Source organism: Gavia stellata, chromosome 1, assembly GCF_030936135.1.
Source record: "Gavia stellata isolate bGavSte3 chromosome 1, bGavSte3.hap2, whole genome shotgun sequence".
NCBI lineage: Eukaryota > Metazoa > Chordata > Aves > Gaviiformes > Gaviidae > Gavia > Gavia stellata.
In genome coordinates this window covers 117,396,384-117,411,293 of record NC_082594.1, presented here as the reverse complement: position 1 = coordinate 117,411,293, position 14,910 = coordinate 117,396,384, and the positions used below count along the sequence as shown (strand labels likewise).

General features: G+C 46.3%; 1 protein-coding gene and 1 non-coding gene across 2 annotated transcripts in view; both read right to left on the bottom strand.

Annotated features, from left to right (window-relative positions):
- MPZL1 (myelin protein zero like 1) overlaps window positions 1-14,910 on the bottom strand; it is a 45,632-nt gene that overhangs the window by 13,958 nt on the left and 16,764 nt on the right. Inside the window, exons 2-3 of the mRNA XM_059821264.1 lie at window positions 12,873-13,033; window positions 7,615-7,828 (exon numbers count right to left, since the gene is read on the bottom strand). Coding sequence (XP_059677247.1) covers window positions 7,615-7,828; window positions 12,873-13,033 — 375 coding nt within the window. The remainder of the gene's footprint in view (window positions 1-7,614; window positions 7,829-12,872; window positions 13,034-14,910) is intronic.
- On the bottom strand, window positions 4,623-4,750 carry LOC132318800 (U6atac minor spliceosomal RNA). Its single transcript, XR_009484398.1, has one exon. It is a non-coding gene; the product is annotated as a U6atac minor spliceosomal RNA (small nuclear RNA).

Genomic DNA, 14,910 nt, shown 5'->3' with positions numbered 1-14,910 from the left:
ATACACAGACTACCATTATAGCTTTTCCCAGTAAGAAACAAAGTCCCTCCCCCTGCATTGTGTTTAATGCAAGGAACATCTTAGACCAGAGGGTTCCTTGCAAAAGTCCATGCTACACTAGCTACTTGCACCAAATACATGTGAATCAGCATAAGATCCAACAGGTAAAATGTCTTACATAGAACAATCTTTCTCAGATACCTGCATCTGATCATCACAGAATTGTTGAGATTGGAAGGGTCTCCTTGAGATTGGCTAGTCCAACCCCCCTGCTCAAGCAGGGTCAGCTAGCACAGTTTGCTGAATACTCTGTCCAGTTTGGTTCTGACTATCTCCAAGGATGGGAGACTCCATAACCTCTTTGGGCAACCTATTCTAGTGTTCAACCACAGTAAAAATGTGTTTTCTTATGTTCAGACAGAATTTCCTGTGTTTCAATTTATGCCCATTGTCTCTTGTCCTGTCACTAGGCACCACTGAGGACCCTGGCTCAGTCTTCTTTAGATCCTATCAATGCACAGAAATCCCTGGTGAGATCCCTCTGAGCCTTTCTTCTCTTTTGCAGGCTAGACAACCCCCCTTCTTCTCTTTTGCAAGCTAGACAACCCCAGCTCTCTCAGCTTCTCCTCGTATGAAAGGTGGTCCAGTCCCTTAATCATCTTAGCCACCCTTTGCTGGACTCATTCCAGCAAGGACCACAGACCATGCTTATACAAAGCATTCCCAGCAAGTTTGCAGCCTGCAGACCAAGCCCATTTTGACATACTTATCTAGAAGGGAGCAGAACAACACTGTACCCTGAAGCAGGGGCATCACAGTAAGAAAACAGGGCTTACGTTTACTACTGTTCATTTTGAGTTCAGTGACTTTCAGGAGAAGGGCTACCTGATCTCTAGTGTTAGATGCCAATTTGTAACAACATGGTAATTCAGAGTCTTAGTAAGAAATTAAAGATGAAGACGAGTGCCACAATTTAGAGGAAGATATGCCTTCTTTCCAGAACCTTTTGGCAGCCCAGAGGTCCATCTGCTATTAAGGAAGGGAGTCACAGAATCACAGAATCACTAAGGTTGGAAAAGACCTGCAAGATCATCAAGTCCAACCAAAAAAAAAAAAAAAACCAAACAAAACAAAACAAAAAAAACCACACCACACAACAACAACAAACCACAACACACCAAAAACCAACCCACCCAACACCACACAGCTCCACGCCCATCAAGCTACATCCCACAATGCCACATCCACACGCTCCTTGAATACCTCCAGGGAGGGTGACTCTACCACCTCCCTGGGCAGCCTGTTCCAATGTTTCACTACTCTCTCAGTAAAGAACTTTTTCCTAATATCTAGCCTGAACCTCCCCTGGCGCAACTTGAGGCCATTTCCTCTAGTCCTGTCACTTGTCACTTGGGAGAACAGACCAACACCCACCTCTCTGCAACCCCCTTTCAGGTAGTTGTAGAGAGCGATGAGGTCTCCCCTCAGCCTCCTCTTCTCCAGACTGAACAACCCCAGCTCCCTCAGCCGCTCCTCATCAGACTTGTGCTCCAGACCCCTCACCAGCTTCACCGCCCTTCTCTGGACATGCTCCAGCACCTCAATGTCTTTCTTGGAGTGAGGGGCCCAAAACTGAACACAGGATTCGAGGTGCGGCCTCACCAGTGCCGAGTACAGGGGCACGATCACCTCCCTGCTCCTGCTGGCCACACCATTTCTGATACAGGCCAGGATGCCGTTGGCCTTCTTGGCCACCTGGGCACACTGCTGGCTCATCTTCAGCCGGCTGTCGATCAACACCCCCAGGTCCTTTTCTGCGGGGGAGCTTTCCAGCCACTCATCCCCAAGCCTGTAGCGTTGCCTGGGGTTGTTGTGGCCAAAGTGTAGAACCCGGCACTTGGCCTTATTGAACTTCATCCGGTTGGCCTCAGCCCATCGATCCAGCCTGTCCAGATCCCTCTGCAGAGCCTTCCTACCCTCAAGCTGATCAACACTCCCTCCCAACTTGGTGTCGTCTGCAAACTTGCTGAGGGAGCACTCTATCCCCTCATCCAGATCATCAATAAAGACATTAAACAAGACTGGCCCCAAAACTGAGCCCTGGGGGACTCCGCTTGTGACCGGCCGCCAGCTGGATTTCACCCCATTCACTACAACTCTCTGGGCTCGGCCATCCAGCCAGTTTTTTACCCAGCGAAGAGTGTACCTGTCTAAACCACAAGTCGCCAGCTTCTCTAGGAGAATACTGTGGGGAACAGTGTCAAAGGCTTTGCTGAAGTCCAGGTAGACAACATCGACAGCCTTCCCCTCATCCACTAGGCGGGTCACCTGGTCATAGAAGGAGATCAGGTTGGTCAAGCAGGACCTGCCTTTCATGAACCCATGCTGGCTGGGCCTGATCCCTTGGTTATCTTGCATGTGTCCCGTGAGCGCCCTCGAGATGAGCCTCTCCATAACCTTCCCCGGCACCGAGGTCAGGCTGACAGGCCTGTAGTTCCCCGGATCCTCCTTCCGACCCTTCTTGTAGATGGGCGTCACGTTGGCAAGCCTCCAGTCATCCGGGACCTCCCCCGTTGACCAGGACTGTTGATAAATGATGGAGAGCGGCTTGGCAAGCTCCTCCGCCAGCTCCCTCAGCACCCTTGGGTGGATGCCATCAGGCCCCATAGACTTATGAGTGTCCAGGTGGCATAGCAGGTCGTTAACTGCTTCCTCCTGGATCATGGGGAGCCTATTTTGCACTCCATCCTTGTCTTCCAGCTCAGGGAGACGGATACCCTGAGGATACCTGGTGTGGCTGTTAAAGACTGAGGCAAAGAAGGCATTAAGTACCTCAGCCTTTTCCTCATCCTTCGTGACAACGTTCCCCGCCGCATCCAGTAGAGGATGGAGATCCTCCTTGGCTCTCTTTTTGTTGTTAATGTATTTATAGAAGCTTTTTTTGTTGTCCCTCACGACCGTGGCCAGGTTGAGCTCTAGCTGGGCTTTCGCCTTCCTAATTCCCTCCCTGCATGACCTAACGAGGTCCTTGTATTCTTCTTCACTTGCCTGCCCCTTCTTCCAGAGGTGGTAAGTTCTCTTTTTTTCCCCGAGCCTCAGCATAAGCTCCTTGTTCAGCCAGGCCGGCCGTCTTCCCCGCCGGCTCTTCTTACGGCACATGGGCACTGCCTGCTCCTGCGCCTTCAAGATTTCCTTCTTGAAGAAGGTCCAGCCTTCCTGGGCCCCTTTGCCCTTCAGGACCATCTCCCAAGGGACCCTCCCGACCAGTGTCCTGAACAGGCCAAAGTCTGCCCTCCGGAAGTCCATGGTAGCGGTATTGCTGACCCCCCTCCTTACTTGGCTAAAAATTGAAAACTATCATTTCATGGTCGCTAAGCCCAAGACGGCCTCCGACCTTCACTTCTCCCACCAGACCCTCTCTGTTCGTAAACAGCAGGTCAAGCAGGGCACCTTCCCTTGTAGGCTCGCTTACCAGCTGCGTCAGGAAGTTATCTTCCACACACTCGAGGAACCTCCGGGACTGTTTCCTCTTAGCTGTGTTGTACTTCCAGCAGACATCCGGTAAGTTGAAGTCCCCCACAAGAGCAAGGGCTTGCGACTGTGAGACTTCTGCCAGTCGCTTGTAGAACATTTCATCGGCCTCTACGCCCTGGTCGGGTGGTCTATAACAGACCCCCAGCAGGATATCCGCCTTGTTGGCCTTCCCCCTCATCCTTACCCATAAGCATTCAACCCCGTCGTGACAATCATCCAGCTCTATACAATCAAAGCACTCCTTGACGTACAGAGCCACCCCACCGCCTCTCCTTCCTTGCCTATCCCTCCTGAAGAGCTTATAGCCCTCCATCGCAGCACTCCAGCCATGCGAGTCGTCCCACCATGTTTCTGTGATGGCGACCACGTCATAGCTGCCCCGCCGCACAATGGCTTCCAGCTCCTCCTGTTTGCCGCCCATGCTGCGTGCATTGGAGTAGATGCACTTGAGCTGGGCTATCGGTCTTGCCCCCGACAATGGCACGTCACCCCTAGGCTCACCTCTGGGTAGCCTGGCTTCATCCCCTTCCCCCTTCGAGTCTAGTTTAAAGCCCTCCTGATGAGGTTTGCCAACTTACGGGCAAGGATCCTTTTCCCCCTTGGGGACAGCTGGACACCGTCTGCACTCAGCAGGCCCGGTGCTATGGAGACCACCCCATGGTCAAAGAATCTAAAATTCCTCTGGTGGCACCCGTCTCTGAGCCACGCGTTGACCATGTTTGCTTTCTTATTCCTTTCAGTGTTCCTCACCGCCACTGAAGGGATTGCAGAAAACACGACCTGCACACCCGATCCCTCAATCAGTCTCCCCAGCGCTTTAAAGTCCTTCTTCATCCCTTTCACGCTTCTTTGCTCTATCTCCTCGCTGCCAACCTGCAAAACTACCAGTGGGTAGTAATCGGTGGGCCGTACCAGACTGGGGAGTTTCCTCGTGACCTCTCTCACCCGGGCCCCAGGGAGGCAGCAGACTTCCCTGTGGGTTGGGTCAGGCCGGCATATTGGGCCCTCTGTTCCCCTCAGGAGGGAATCACCTACAACAACCACCCTCCTTTTTGCCTTGGTAGAGGTGGTTGTGATGCGTGGGGCAGGCAAAACCATGGTTAGATGCCACGAAGTAGGTGGCAGTGCCTTAACCGTATGCGTGTTGTATAGGCCACGAGGGCCTCTTCCATCCTTATCAAGGGGAGTGCTAACCTTCTCTCCTTTCATACAACAGTCCTACAAATAGTAACACTTTTCAGGTACATAAGACTGAGATTGTGTTTGAGCCCTGTGCAAAGATAAACAAATTTATTTTGAGGCATATAAGAAGTAAGAGTACCCTAGTTTCTGTGCTTTTTCATCTTTCCAAGTGCAGGAATAACTGTCTGCAAAAGCATCAAAACAGACATGCATTTCTGTTAGCAGACCAGCTGTTGCCTTGTACACAAAAAAAAAAAAAACACACACACACTTTTTCAGAGCAAGAAAGTAAGCAGCAATCCAAAACAATACTGCAGAGTGTCTGCTGAAACAGTGATATTAAAAATTTGATAGTTTTGTAATTTCTTTGACTCAGGTGGGTTTTTTTGGTTGGCTGAATTTGAGTAAAGGACAGCAGTTATCTTCTGCCGACAGAGGTTTTTAAGACCGTATTATAAAATGCAACTGTTTGCACGTGAAACTAGAGTCTGGCTTTATTGTCCCTCAGAACATGGTCCAACAGACTACAGAAAAGCTCACACAATTTTACGACCACATAGTTCAGCTGAAGAATGTCTCCCCCCCATGTTTTTGTTGCATTTTTCAGCATTCCACAGTTACATTAACTCCTCGTAAGCACTTGCAGAGCAGCCCATGACTTCATTGGTTTTGTAGCTGGAACTGTCTGTTACAAACACCAGCTCTGAAAGCTAACGTTTAAGTTAATAGGTTAACACAAGCCAAAAATCCAGCCTTTCAAAGCACACTTTTCACTAAGTATCACCGTAATTCAAAGCAAATTCCATTTTTGCTGAAAGTGTGTTAGTATCAGTTTTATGAAATAGGCAGGAAACTGAAGTTTTCCATTGCTGCCAAGTATAAAGATTTTCATATGACAATTCTAATTTTTCCCACATGAGAGTTCAGATCAAAGATGGAGTACCTCCATATAACACAAGCTATCTTGAACACAGTGTTAAGCAGCTTCCTATTACAAGTAGGGGCAGCCTAACGTAAGGACTTGGAATTCCCTACAAATTTCTGTCATTTAGGCTTTGAACAGTAGTCCTTTCCAGATTCAGATGCACTAGGGAAAGAACAGTTTTGCTTCTCATCCATGCCAGTAGGATTCTTCCAACGTAGTTGATGGAGCTGTTTGTGCAAATACTATGCAGATTCTGCAGTGAAAATCAGCTGAGATGGCTCAGCTTAGCAATTGTAAACAGTTAAGCCAACATGGAACTTATTCAATGTTTAATCCAAAATCTAAGGCTAACCAAGCATCTATGAGATCATTTAAATGTGTAAAGTATGTACGTGGCTTTGAACAGTTTACAACACTAGACATATGATTCAGAAAAATTAAATGTATGCACAGTAAAAAAAAAAGTGCAACAGTCAACATGTACTTATTTCAATTGAACAAAATCTCCAGCTCAGTTCAGGATGAGGTACAACCTATCACAACAGCAGTACTTTCAGGTAAAATCAGAATGCAAGACAGCATTACAGCTATAGCTTGACAACCTGTTTTCAAGGTCTTCCTAAGAATTCAAAGATAATTGTTGCAGCATTTTTCTGATGATGAGAAGTATTGCCCAATACAGGGTTCCCTTCAGAAACAATGAGATTCTCTTGTCCAGATGCTCCACCTATGGGGAAGCCGGCATGCAAGTCTGTTGAAAAATATCAGCTGAATTAGTGTACTGAAGTCAGTCTTCATTTGCTTAACCTGGGCTAAAATCTGAAGAGGCTTTGCCAAGACAGCCTGACTTTGACAAACCAGCAGCTGGTTTACTGCTTCTTCATAGAGACTATCAAGACACTGTAAGAAAATAAACTGACCCTATTTTATATAGACTTCAAACTTCCAAGAAACAGAAAGTTCTAAGGATGGCAGCACCTCCAGAGGCCTCATCCAACTCAAACTGTTCTGTGAAGAGAAGAGTTAGATATAGACCTTGTCTATGTTAGTACATGGAATGACCTCATGAGCAGTGCTACACACCTGTTATAGCAGCAGTATCATTCTAATTAGAGCATACACGTAGGTATCTTCCCTAACATATTAAAATCTAATGGAACAGCTGTATCAGCACTGCCATTTATGAATTCAACATTTAATCTTGTCCTTATTAAATCTGGAAATCTGATCACTGTAAGAACCATTTCATTGCAGGAACAGTCACACTTTGGCTGACATCCAGCTTAGCTAGAACAATCAAATGTTTTGGATGGCCAAGGGAAATAAAGAGCCAAATTGACATACGGAATATAAGTGCTCTTGAACTGTGATCATTGCTACCAAATGCTAACTAGAAGCCTTAAATGACTGCAAGTAGAGAGCCCTTGCAGTTTATAAGGATCACCATGGATACTGTAAGACCATCCGAGTAAGAGAGACTGAATGCACATCCAACACAAACACCTTCACATGGAAGACAGTAGCATTTCACTGTCTGTCAGTATGTGCTCGGGCCAGATTAGTTTTGTTTTCCGGTGTATATGCTGGATGGGTCCTAAAAAGAAGAGTCCGCCACTTTTTCTCCTTGCTCCCCAGATTTCAAAAGTCATCCTAACCCTTGATGTAGCATAATGCAGAAATAAAATTCATAGGACTTTGAAATGAGAAGATGGGCTTTCATCAAGGCTTCCATCAGCTTTTGCTAATACTTGTTAAAAGCATAGGAATTAGTGGGTATAGAGGAAAAGAGTATGACATTCAGTTTTTTAAACAGCTGACAGAATATCGCTTCAATTATTAGGACCTGGAAGAAGAGAACTAAAAAGATAGTTGTTCCCTCCAGGGTACTCCCCCACCCCCAAGAAAAGTGATAGAGACACAGAAGGGGGAAGAAAAAAAAAAAGGAAAGAAAAAAAATCATATAGGGTGAATACCTTTCTCCACAACTCTGACTCGGATTTCTCCTGGTTTGACAACAATGTCAGGCGGGTTCTTGACATCACAAATGTAAGTGCCGTTGTCCCGGAACTGCATGTTTGATATACTGATAGAAGCATCTTTCTTGTTAAGATCTCCAGCCCAAGTGATCCTGTCTTTAAATGGTATGTCCTTTCCAGGGTATGGCTTTCCATTAAAGTAATAGAAAAACTGTAGTCAAGGAAAAGAGGATATAAGAACAATCCAATTAGAGATTACAGAACTACCACGCTTCTCTCACTATTACATCATTCTCCCAGTATCCACTGTATTACACACAGCTAGTATTTGAGATTTTTTTTTTCCTCCTGCCTCACCACTTTAGTCTGGCTTGTTGCCTCTTGATCATATAACCATGCTACAGCTTATATCTCAATCATACTACCATAATAGACTACAAGTTTTCGTTCTCTGTTGGTTTTGTTCTGTTTTGTGGTTGGATTGTTTGGGGTTTTTTTCCTGGTTTTGGAGACATGGGGTTTCGCAGACAAGGAGGTGGGGGAAAGAGAAAAAGGCTGGTAACCTGGAAATAATTAAAAGATAGAACAGTTCTGAATCACAGCCATCTGTCTTTCAGTTTTAGGCACAGGAAGCCTTCTGCATCCTAGCAAGGAAAAGGATACCAAGTTTCCTATCTCGTGTTTTGCTGTGCTTTACTTGCAGATACAGCACAGCTAAATTAACATGCAATACCCTTGTTCCCTCCACCCCCAAAAAAACCCCATGAGCAATTTAGAGCAGACCTAGCTGTTTTACAGAAACCTTCACAGTGACTAAATATAACTGTTTCCCAGTTTTTAGGTGACTAAGTTGCACACTGGCCCTGCACTCCCTAGACATGACCACGAATCCTTGAAGAATGAACCTGTTTAGTACAGTCTGAAGAGAAACTGCGCTATTTCCTTGCTATACCTGACCAAAACTGGAGTTTACAGCTGAATATGCACATTCATTCTTAATTTCACATTCTGAAAGAGAGCAAGACAAACTTAACTCAACCAAGAATCAACCCAAACTCTCTTCAGTTCAGTGTCCAGAGTGTGGTTAAAGAAATTTAAGACAATATTCCAGCTTCTTCTTTCTACAGCCTTCTTTACGAAGCAGCCTCTCTGCCACAGAACAGACTGGCTACAAGCCAGTCCTCTTTCCATTCAAGTCATCTCCCACCTCTTTTCCTGTTCCTACCCTTGATCTGAGGCTTGCCATTCCAACATCCTCTCTATCAGACCCGCACTCTAAATATCAGGCTTGATCACTCGGCAGCACAAATCTTATCCAGATCAGGTATGTGCACATGACCATCTGTTGTGCTGCAGTCAGTCTGACACTTATTTGTTGTCTACAGGCTAGCATAAATCCAGCAAACTATCTCATCCGGTAGGAAGTCTGCTAGCACACAGTCATCTCTCAACATTTCAGAGGAAATCTGCATCAGTCTGCAGCATTTCCAGCTGGATTATAACCTTTAGCACAGAGGCACTGCATTACCACACCCCTGTGCACAGGGGGAGTCATCCGACTGGAAGTCTAGAAGGCAAGAGGCAGATTCCTCAGCTCTCTAGGTGTCCTCACCTGGGGGAGGAGAAATCACAAAGTAAAATATGTCCTGAAACACAAGCCAAGTGACTCAAGCCACTCCATGCCTATGATTAAGTGATTTAACATGAGACTTCTTTTGAAACCTAAAGTTGATGGGTTTAGACCAGTTTAAGCCGATTGTGAAACTCTGCTGTCATTAGATGTTTCATTCAGGCAGAGACGTCTCTATAACCGGGCATGTGGACAGGGGAAGGGGACAAGCAGGGGAAGTTTTCAGTCAAGTCAGCCTCACCACATGGCCACAAGATTGCCAGTGCTGATTCTAAAGAGGCACAGGACCATCCTTTTCAGGAGAAGCATGGACTTAGCTCAGACATAAGCTGATAATGAGATTAATCTTTCAAATTAATGCCCGTCAAGCCATGTAATTGACATGACTTGGGCTCATTAAAAAAAAAAAAAATCTTCCCTCTATACCTCCCCCAGCCCCTCAAAAGAAACAGGCAATTAACATCAGATCATGCTGGGTCACTTCTGCCAAAAGATAATTTGCTTTTCTCTCAGTTGTGCCGATAACTACATCCAGGTAGAATGTCTAAATTGACTTCACTTCCAAAAAAATGTTATGTCCTGGCGTTGTATTTCTACAATAAGGGGTTTGGACAGTGATGCAGAAAGGGAAGGGCAAAACAGGATGTATGGTGGATATTTCTACGGGGAGTGGAAAACATACAAACAGATGGCTTCTTTTCACCCATCCTGTTCAACATTGGCAGGAAATATGCCCTACTTCCTTAAGCTTTTGCCCAGCTACTGCTTTGGCTTCCCAAAAAGAGGTCCCTTTTCAAAACTAAATATTTATTCACTGAGAGTTCAGAAGCTGATTCTTCAGAGCTCTATATATTGAGCAAGATGCTCATACACTGTTTTGGATCATCTCTGTTCTGACCATTGAAAGGCTCCTAGAGTTTAAACGATCTCATGTCTGCAGCAGAGGAGGGGAGACAAACACTAACAGGCTGAGCAACCTGCTGTCCCCGCATCTTCCCTGCTGCCCCAGAGTCCCTTGTTCTGCTTCCTCTAAATTCTCACTCAGGACAAGGAATAAGAGGGAAGCAGAAGTGTCAGAGAGCTCAGATTCACAGAATCACAGAATCACTAAGGTTGGAAAAGACCTGTAAGATCATCAAGTCCAACCTAAAAAAAAAAAACAAAAAACAAAAAAACCCACACCACACAACAACAACAAACCACAACACACCAAAAACCAACCCACCCAACACCACACAGCACCATGCCCATCAAGCTACATCCCACAATGCCACATCCACACGCTCCTTGAATACCTCCAGGGAAGGTGACTCCACCACCTCCCTGGGCAGCCTGTTCCAATGTTTCACTACTCTCAGTAAAGAACTTTTTCCTAATATCCAGCCTGAACCTCCCCTGGCGCAACTTGAGGCCATTTCCTCTAGTCCTGTCACTAGTCACTTGGGAGAAGAGACCAGCACCCACCTCTCTGCAACCTCCTTTCAGGTAGTTGTAGAGAGCGATAAGGTCTCCCCTCAGCCTCCTCTTCTCCAGACTGAACAACCCCAGTTCCCTCAGCCGCTCCTCATCAGACTTGTGTTCCAGACCCCTCACCAGCTTCATCGCCCTTCTCTGGACACGCTCCAGCACCTCAATGTCCTTCTTGGAGTGAGGGGCCCAAAACTGAACACAGGATTCGAGGTGCGGCCTCACCAGAGCCAAGTACAGAGGCATGATCACCTCCCTGCTCCTGCTGGCCACACCATTTCTGATACAAGCCAGGATGCCGTTGGCCTTCTTGGCCACCTGGGCACACTGCTGGCTCATCTTCAGCCGGCTGTCGATCAACACCCCCAGGTCCTTTTCTGCGGGGGAGCTTTCCAGCCACTCATCCCCAAGCCTGTAGCGCTGCCTGGGGTTGTTGTGACCAAAGTGCAGGACCCGGCACTTGGCCTTGTTGAACCTCATACAATTGGCCTCAGCCCATCGATCCAGCCTGTCCAGATCCCTCTGCAGAGCCTTCCTACCCTCCAGCAGATCAACACTCCCTCCCAACTTGGTGTCGTCTGCAAACTTGCTGAGGGAGCACTCTATCCCCTCATCCAGATCATCAATAAAGACATTAAACAAGACCGGTCCCAAAACTGAGCCCTGGGGGACTCCGCTTGTGACCGGCCGCCAACTGGATTTCACCCCATTCACTACAACTCTCTGGGCTCGGCCATCCAGCCAGTTTTTTACCCAGCGAAGAGTGTACCTGTCTAAACCACGGGCCGCCAGCTTCTCTAGGAGAATACTGTGGGGAACAGTGTCAAAGGCTTTGCTGAAGTCCAGGCAGACAACATCGACAGCCTTCCCCTCATCCACTAGGCGGGTCACCTGGTCATAGAAGGACATCAGGTTGGTCAAGCAGGACCTGCCTTTCATGAACCCGTGCTGGCTGGGCCTGATCCCTTGGTTATCCTGCACGTGTCCCGTGAGCGCCCTCAAGATGAGCCTCTCCATAACCTTCCCCGGCACCGAGGTCAGGCTGACAGGCTTGTAGTTCCCCGGATCCTCCTTCCGACCCTTCTTGTAGATGGGCGTCACGTTGGCAAGCCTCCAGTCATCTGGGACCTCCCCCGTTGACCAGGACTGTTGATAAATGATGGAGAGCGGCTTGGCAAGCTCCTCCGCCAGCTCCCTCAGCACCCTTGGGTGGATGCCATCAGGCCCCATAGACTTATGAGTGTCCAGGTGGCATAGCAGGTCGTTAACTGCTTCCTCCTGGATCATGGGGAGCCTATTTTGCACTCCATCCTTGTCTTCCAGCTCAGGGAGACGGATACCCTGAGGATACCTGGTGTGGCTGTTAAAGACTGAGGCAAAGAAGGCATTAAGTACCTCAGCCTTTTCCTCATCCTTTGTGACAATGTTCCCCACCAGATATGCACAGCTTACATGACAAAGGAAGAAGACATCTAGCAACCTACGAAAGCCACTTCTTTGAAGGTTCACACCCAAAGGATCTGAGCATACTTGGGCTTAACAGACAGGAAATGAGTGATGGCAATTATTATTAGGCTAAGTTGCTTGCTAGTCTGATTTTTTTACTTGTCAAATAACTAAAATATGAGGATGTAACTGCTTATCGATTTGAGCAATTCAATTCTGTTCTGAAACCAGGCAGACTGGTCTTATTTTAAACCCTTTCAAATAGAGGTTATAGAGTACACAAGCAGAAAATAAGCAACATGCACAACACACGATGTAACACTGTAACAGTAGTAATTCAAATTCTGTGACCGCTATCATTCAGCACACAGCTCCGCAGCTCATTTCAAGTGCTAGAGGATATAGAACTTAGAAGATTCCTAGATGCTCATCCACCTCATACATACTGCTACCACATCAACACCCCTCTCCTCTAACAAACTACTAGTATATTTTACAGTCACTGCACACTCCAGCCTTTGCAGAGATTAGCATATGGCAATACTTTTAAACAACTCTAAAAAAGCCCCCCTAAAATCACAGTGATGGAGACAAGACACATGGAAGGAGGCTCCAATCCGTATTTGCTTGCTCCTCAGAAACAACAAGACGACCTCTGCACACTTATCACAGCCTCCCCTCCCAGGTTTGTTCCCCTACAGCCATTCCTTACTGAGATACGAGTTGCAGCTCCCTCTGGTTGAAAACTCCAAGAAACAGATGCTGCGCTGCTGATCACTTCCACAGATGTAAATGTGCATGGAAGCTTTGCGTCTGTCCCATTCTCCACAAATATCTCCTCCGGTGTGTTGACCTCTACTGCTGATACTTTGACTGTATGGGAAAGGTAAAGAGAAGAAAGAAGGAGAACAAGTGGCATCAGTGCTGTTTCAAGAATCAGGTAGTTGAAGTGGTAACTGTTCATATCACATTGCCTGTAAGGAGAAAAGAGAAGAGACATCAACAACTCCTACATCAAGTGTGTGCACAGATATTGCATTATACCTGCAATACAAACAAGTATAGAGCAGGCCAGTTCACTTCTCTTTCCTTGTATTATCTGTTACAGGACGTTTTCCATCCACAGATGTTTCCTCTACAACAGTTTGCGGAAGTCAATTCTATGGTGCAAAGGATCCGTTTAAAACTCTTTCCTACTACCTGCCAGCAGACATTGTGATAAATAAGCCACATGGGAGGAACTAACATCTTGGACCCAGCTATTATTCAGTTTCCTCTCTGGCTCACATCTTGTTTCCCATCTTCAGTTTTTCTCAGCTGTAGGTAGAATAAAGCTCACCTCCAGAAACCTGAGGAGTAAACCTCTCTGGCTCCCAGCTACATCATCTGCTTCTGCTCTCTGGCATGCTTCAAGGTCTTTCTGTGCAATACCTCATAAATAATCACTCAACTACAGTTCAGAAGCATGACAGTAGTTTAATTTTTTCCTACCATGAGGCTTATGCACGATGAAAACAGCAAGCAGACCACAACCATCCCCCAAATTTAAAGTAATCAAGGTTAATAGTGTACTTGTACTGGTAGTTTTCCTACAGAGTAAGTGAAAATCATCATGATTCAGAAAACCTGTTGAACATATTCTTTATCTGGCACCTTTTAAACTGCAAAGACACTGTCCCTATCCAGATTTTAGCAAAGATACAGCTGTACATTCATTCAAGTTTATGCTAAGAAACAAAGCGTGATCTTGTGACATCACAAAAGAATGTCTTTGAACATTTGTGTCACATACATGTGAAAGCAAAAATCTTGCAAAATCATTGTGGGTGGGTGCACATGTGACATGTGCCCCCGGTAACTCAAACGTAAGTTTTGATTTTTATTAAACCATGGTTTTCAGCAGAGAGATAGTACTAGTAACCTGCTTCTGCTCACATGATTCTATGTTCCTGGGCTACAATATCTTAAATTCAGGGGGTTTCCTCCCTTATTAGAAGAGGAAAGCAAGCCTTCCTGCTTCTTCAGTATCTTAGCTGATTTATTTCTCAACTTTGAATAATCTTAGCTGATGTATTTCTCAACTTTGAATAAACTAGCTCTTGGAAGCAGGCAAACTGAAGAGAAAGATTCCAGATGAAGACAGTTTAAAAAAAAACAAAACAAAACAAATAAGAAAAACCCACCTACGTTAGTCCTTAAATCATGGGGTTTATGCTTTTAGACAGTGAGAGCTACCAGCTCAGCAACCTTCAAAAGTGAGACAGTAAGCTTCTTTCAAGTGATATGACCATCCTAAGGTGTAGATTTGCCATAAACCAGGTTATTTTATCGGAGCTTAAAATTAAGCAAAGCCCATGCTCCGTAGAGAATTTCAGAAACCATCTTTTCCATATGCAACTTTAAGTCTCGTTCCCCAAGAAAACAAAGCTTACGTGAGCTGTGCCACTTCCCGTCTTCCTCCCTCGCCCCAAGACTACCGAATCTGTTGGGCAACTCCAGCTGACCCACTGCGGCACACGGCCACAAACACAGCAGGTAGAGGCAGCTGGCCCTGCAATACAGACTGCCTGCGAGCTCTGGAAGCTGTAGCTCAGTCAATGAAATGGCCAAACAATGAGAAAGATTAAAACACCCTGGCCATCTGGGCACACCAAACAATTACCATAGCTTTGTAGGCACCACTGTCTCTCACCCAACCAGCATGGCAAGCCAGGGGAAGGCAGAGCACATGCCCAGGGGACACGGAATGA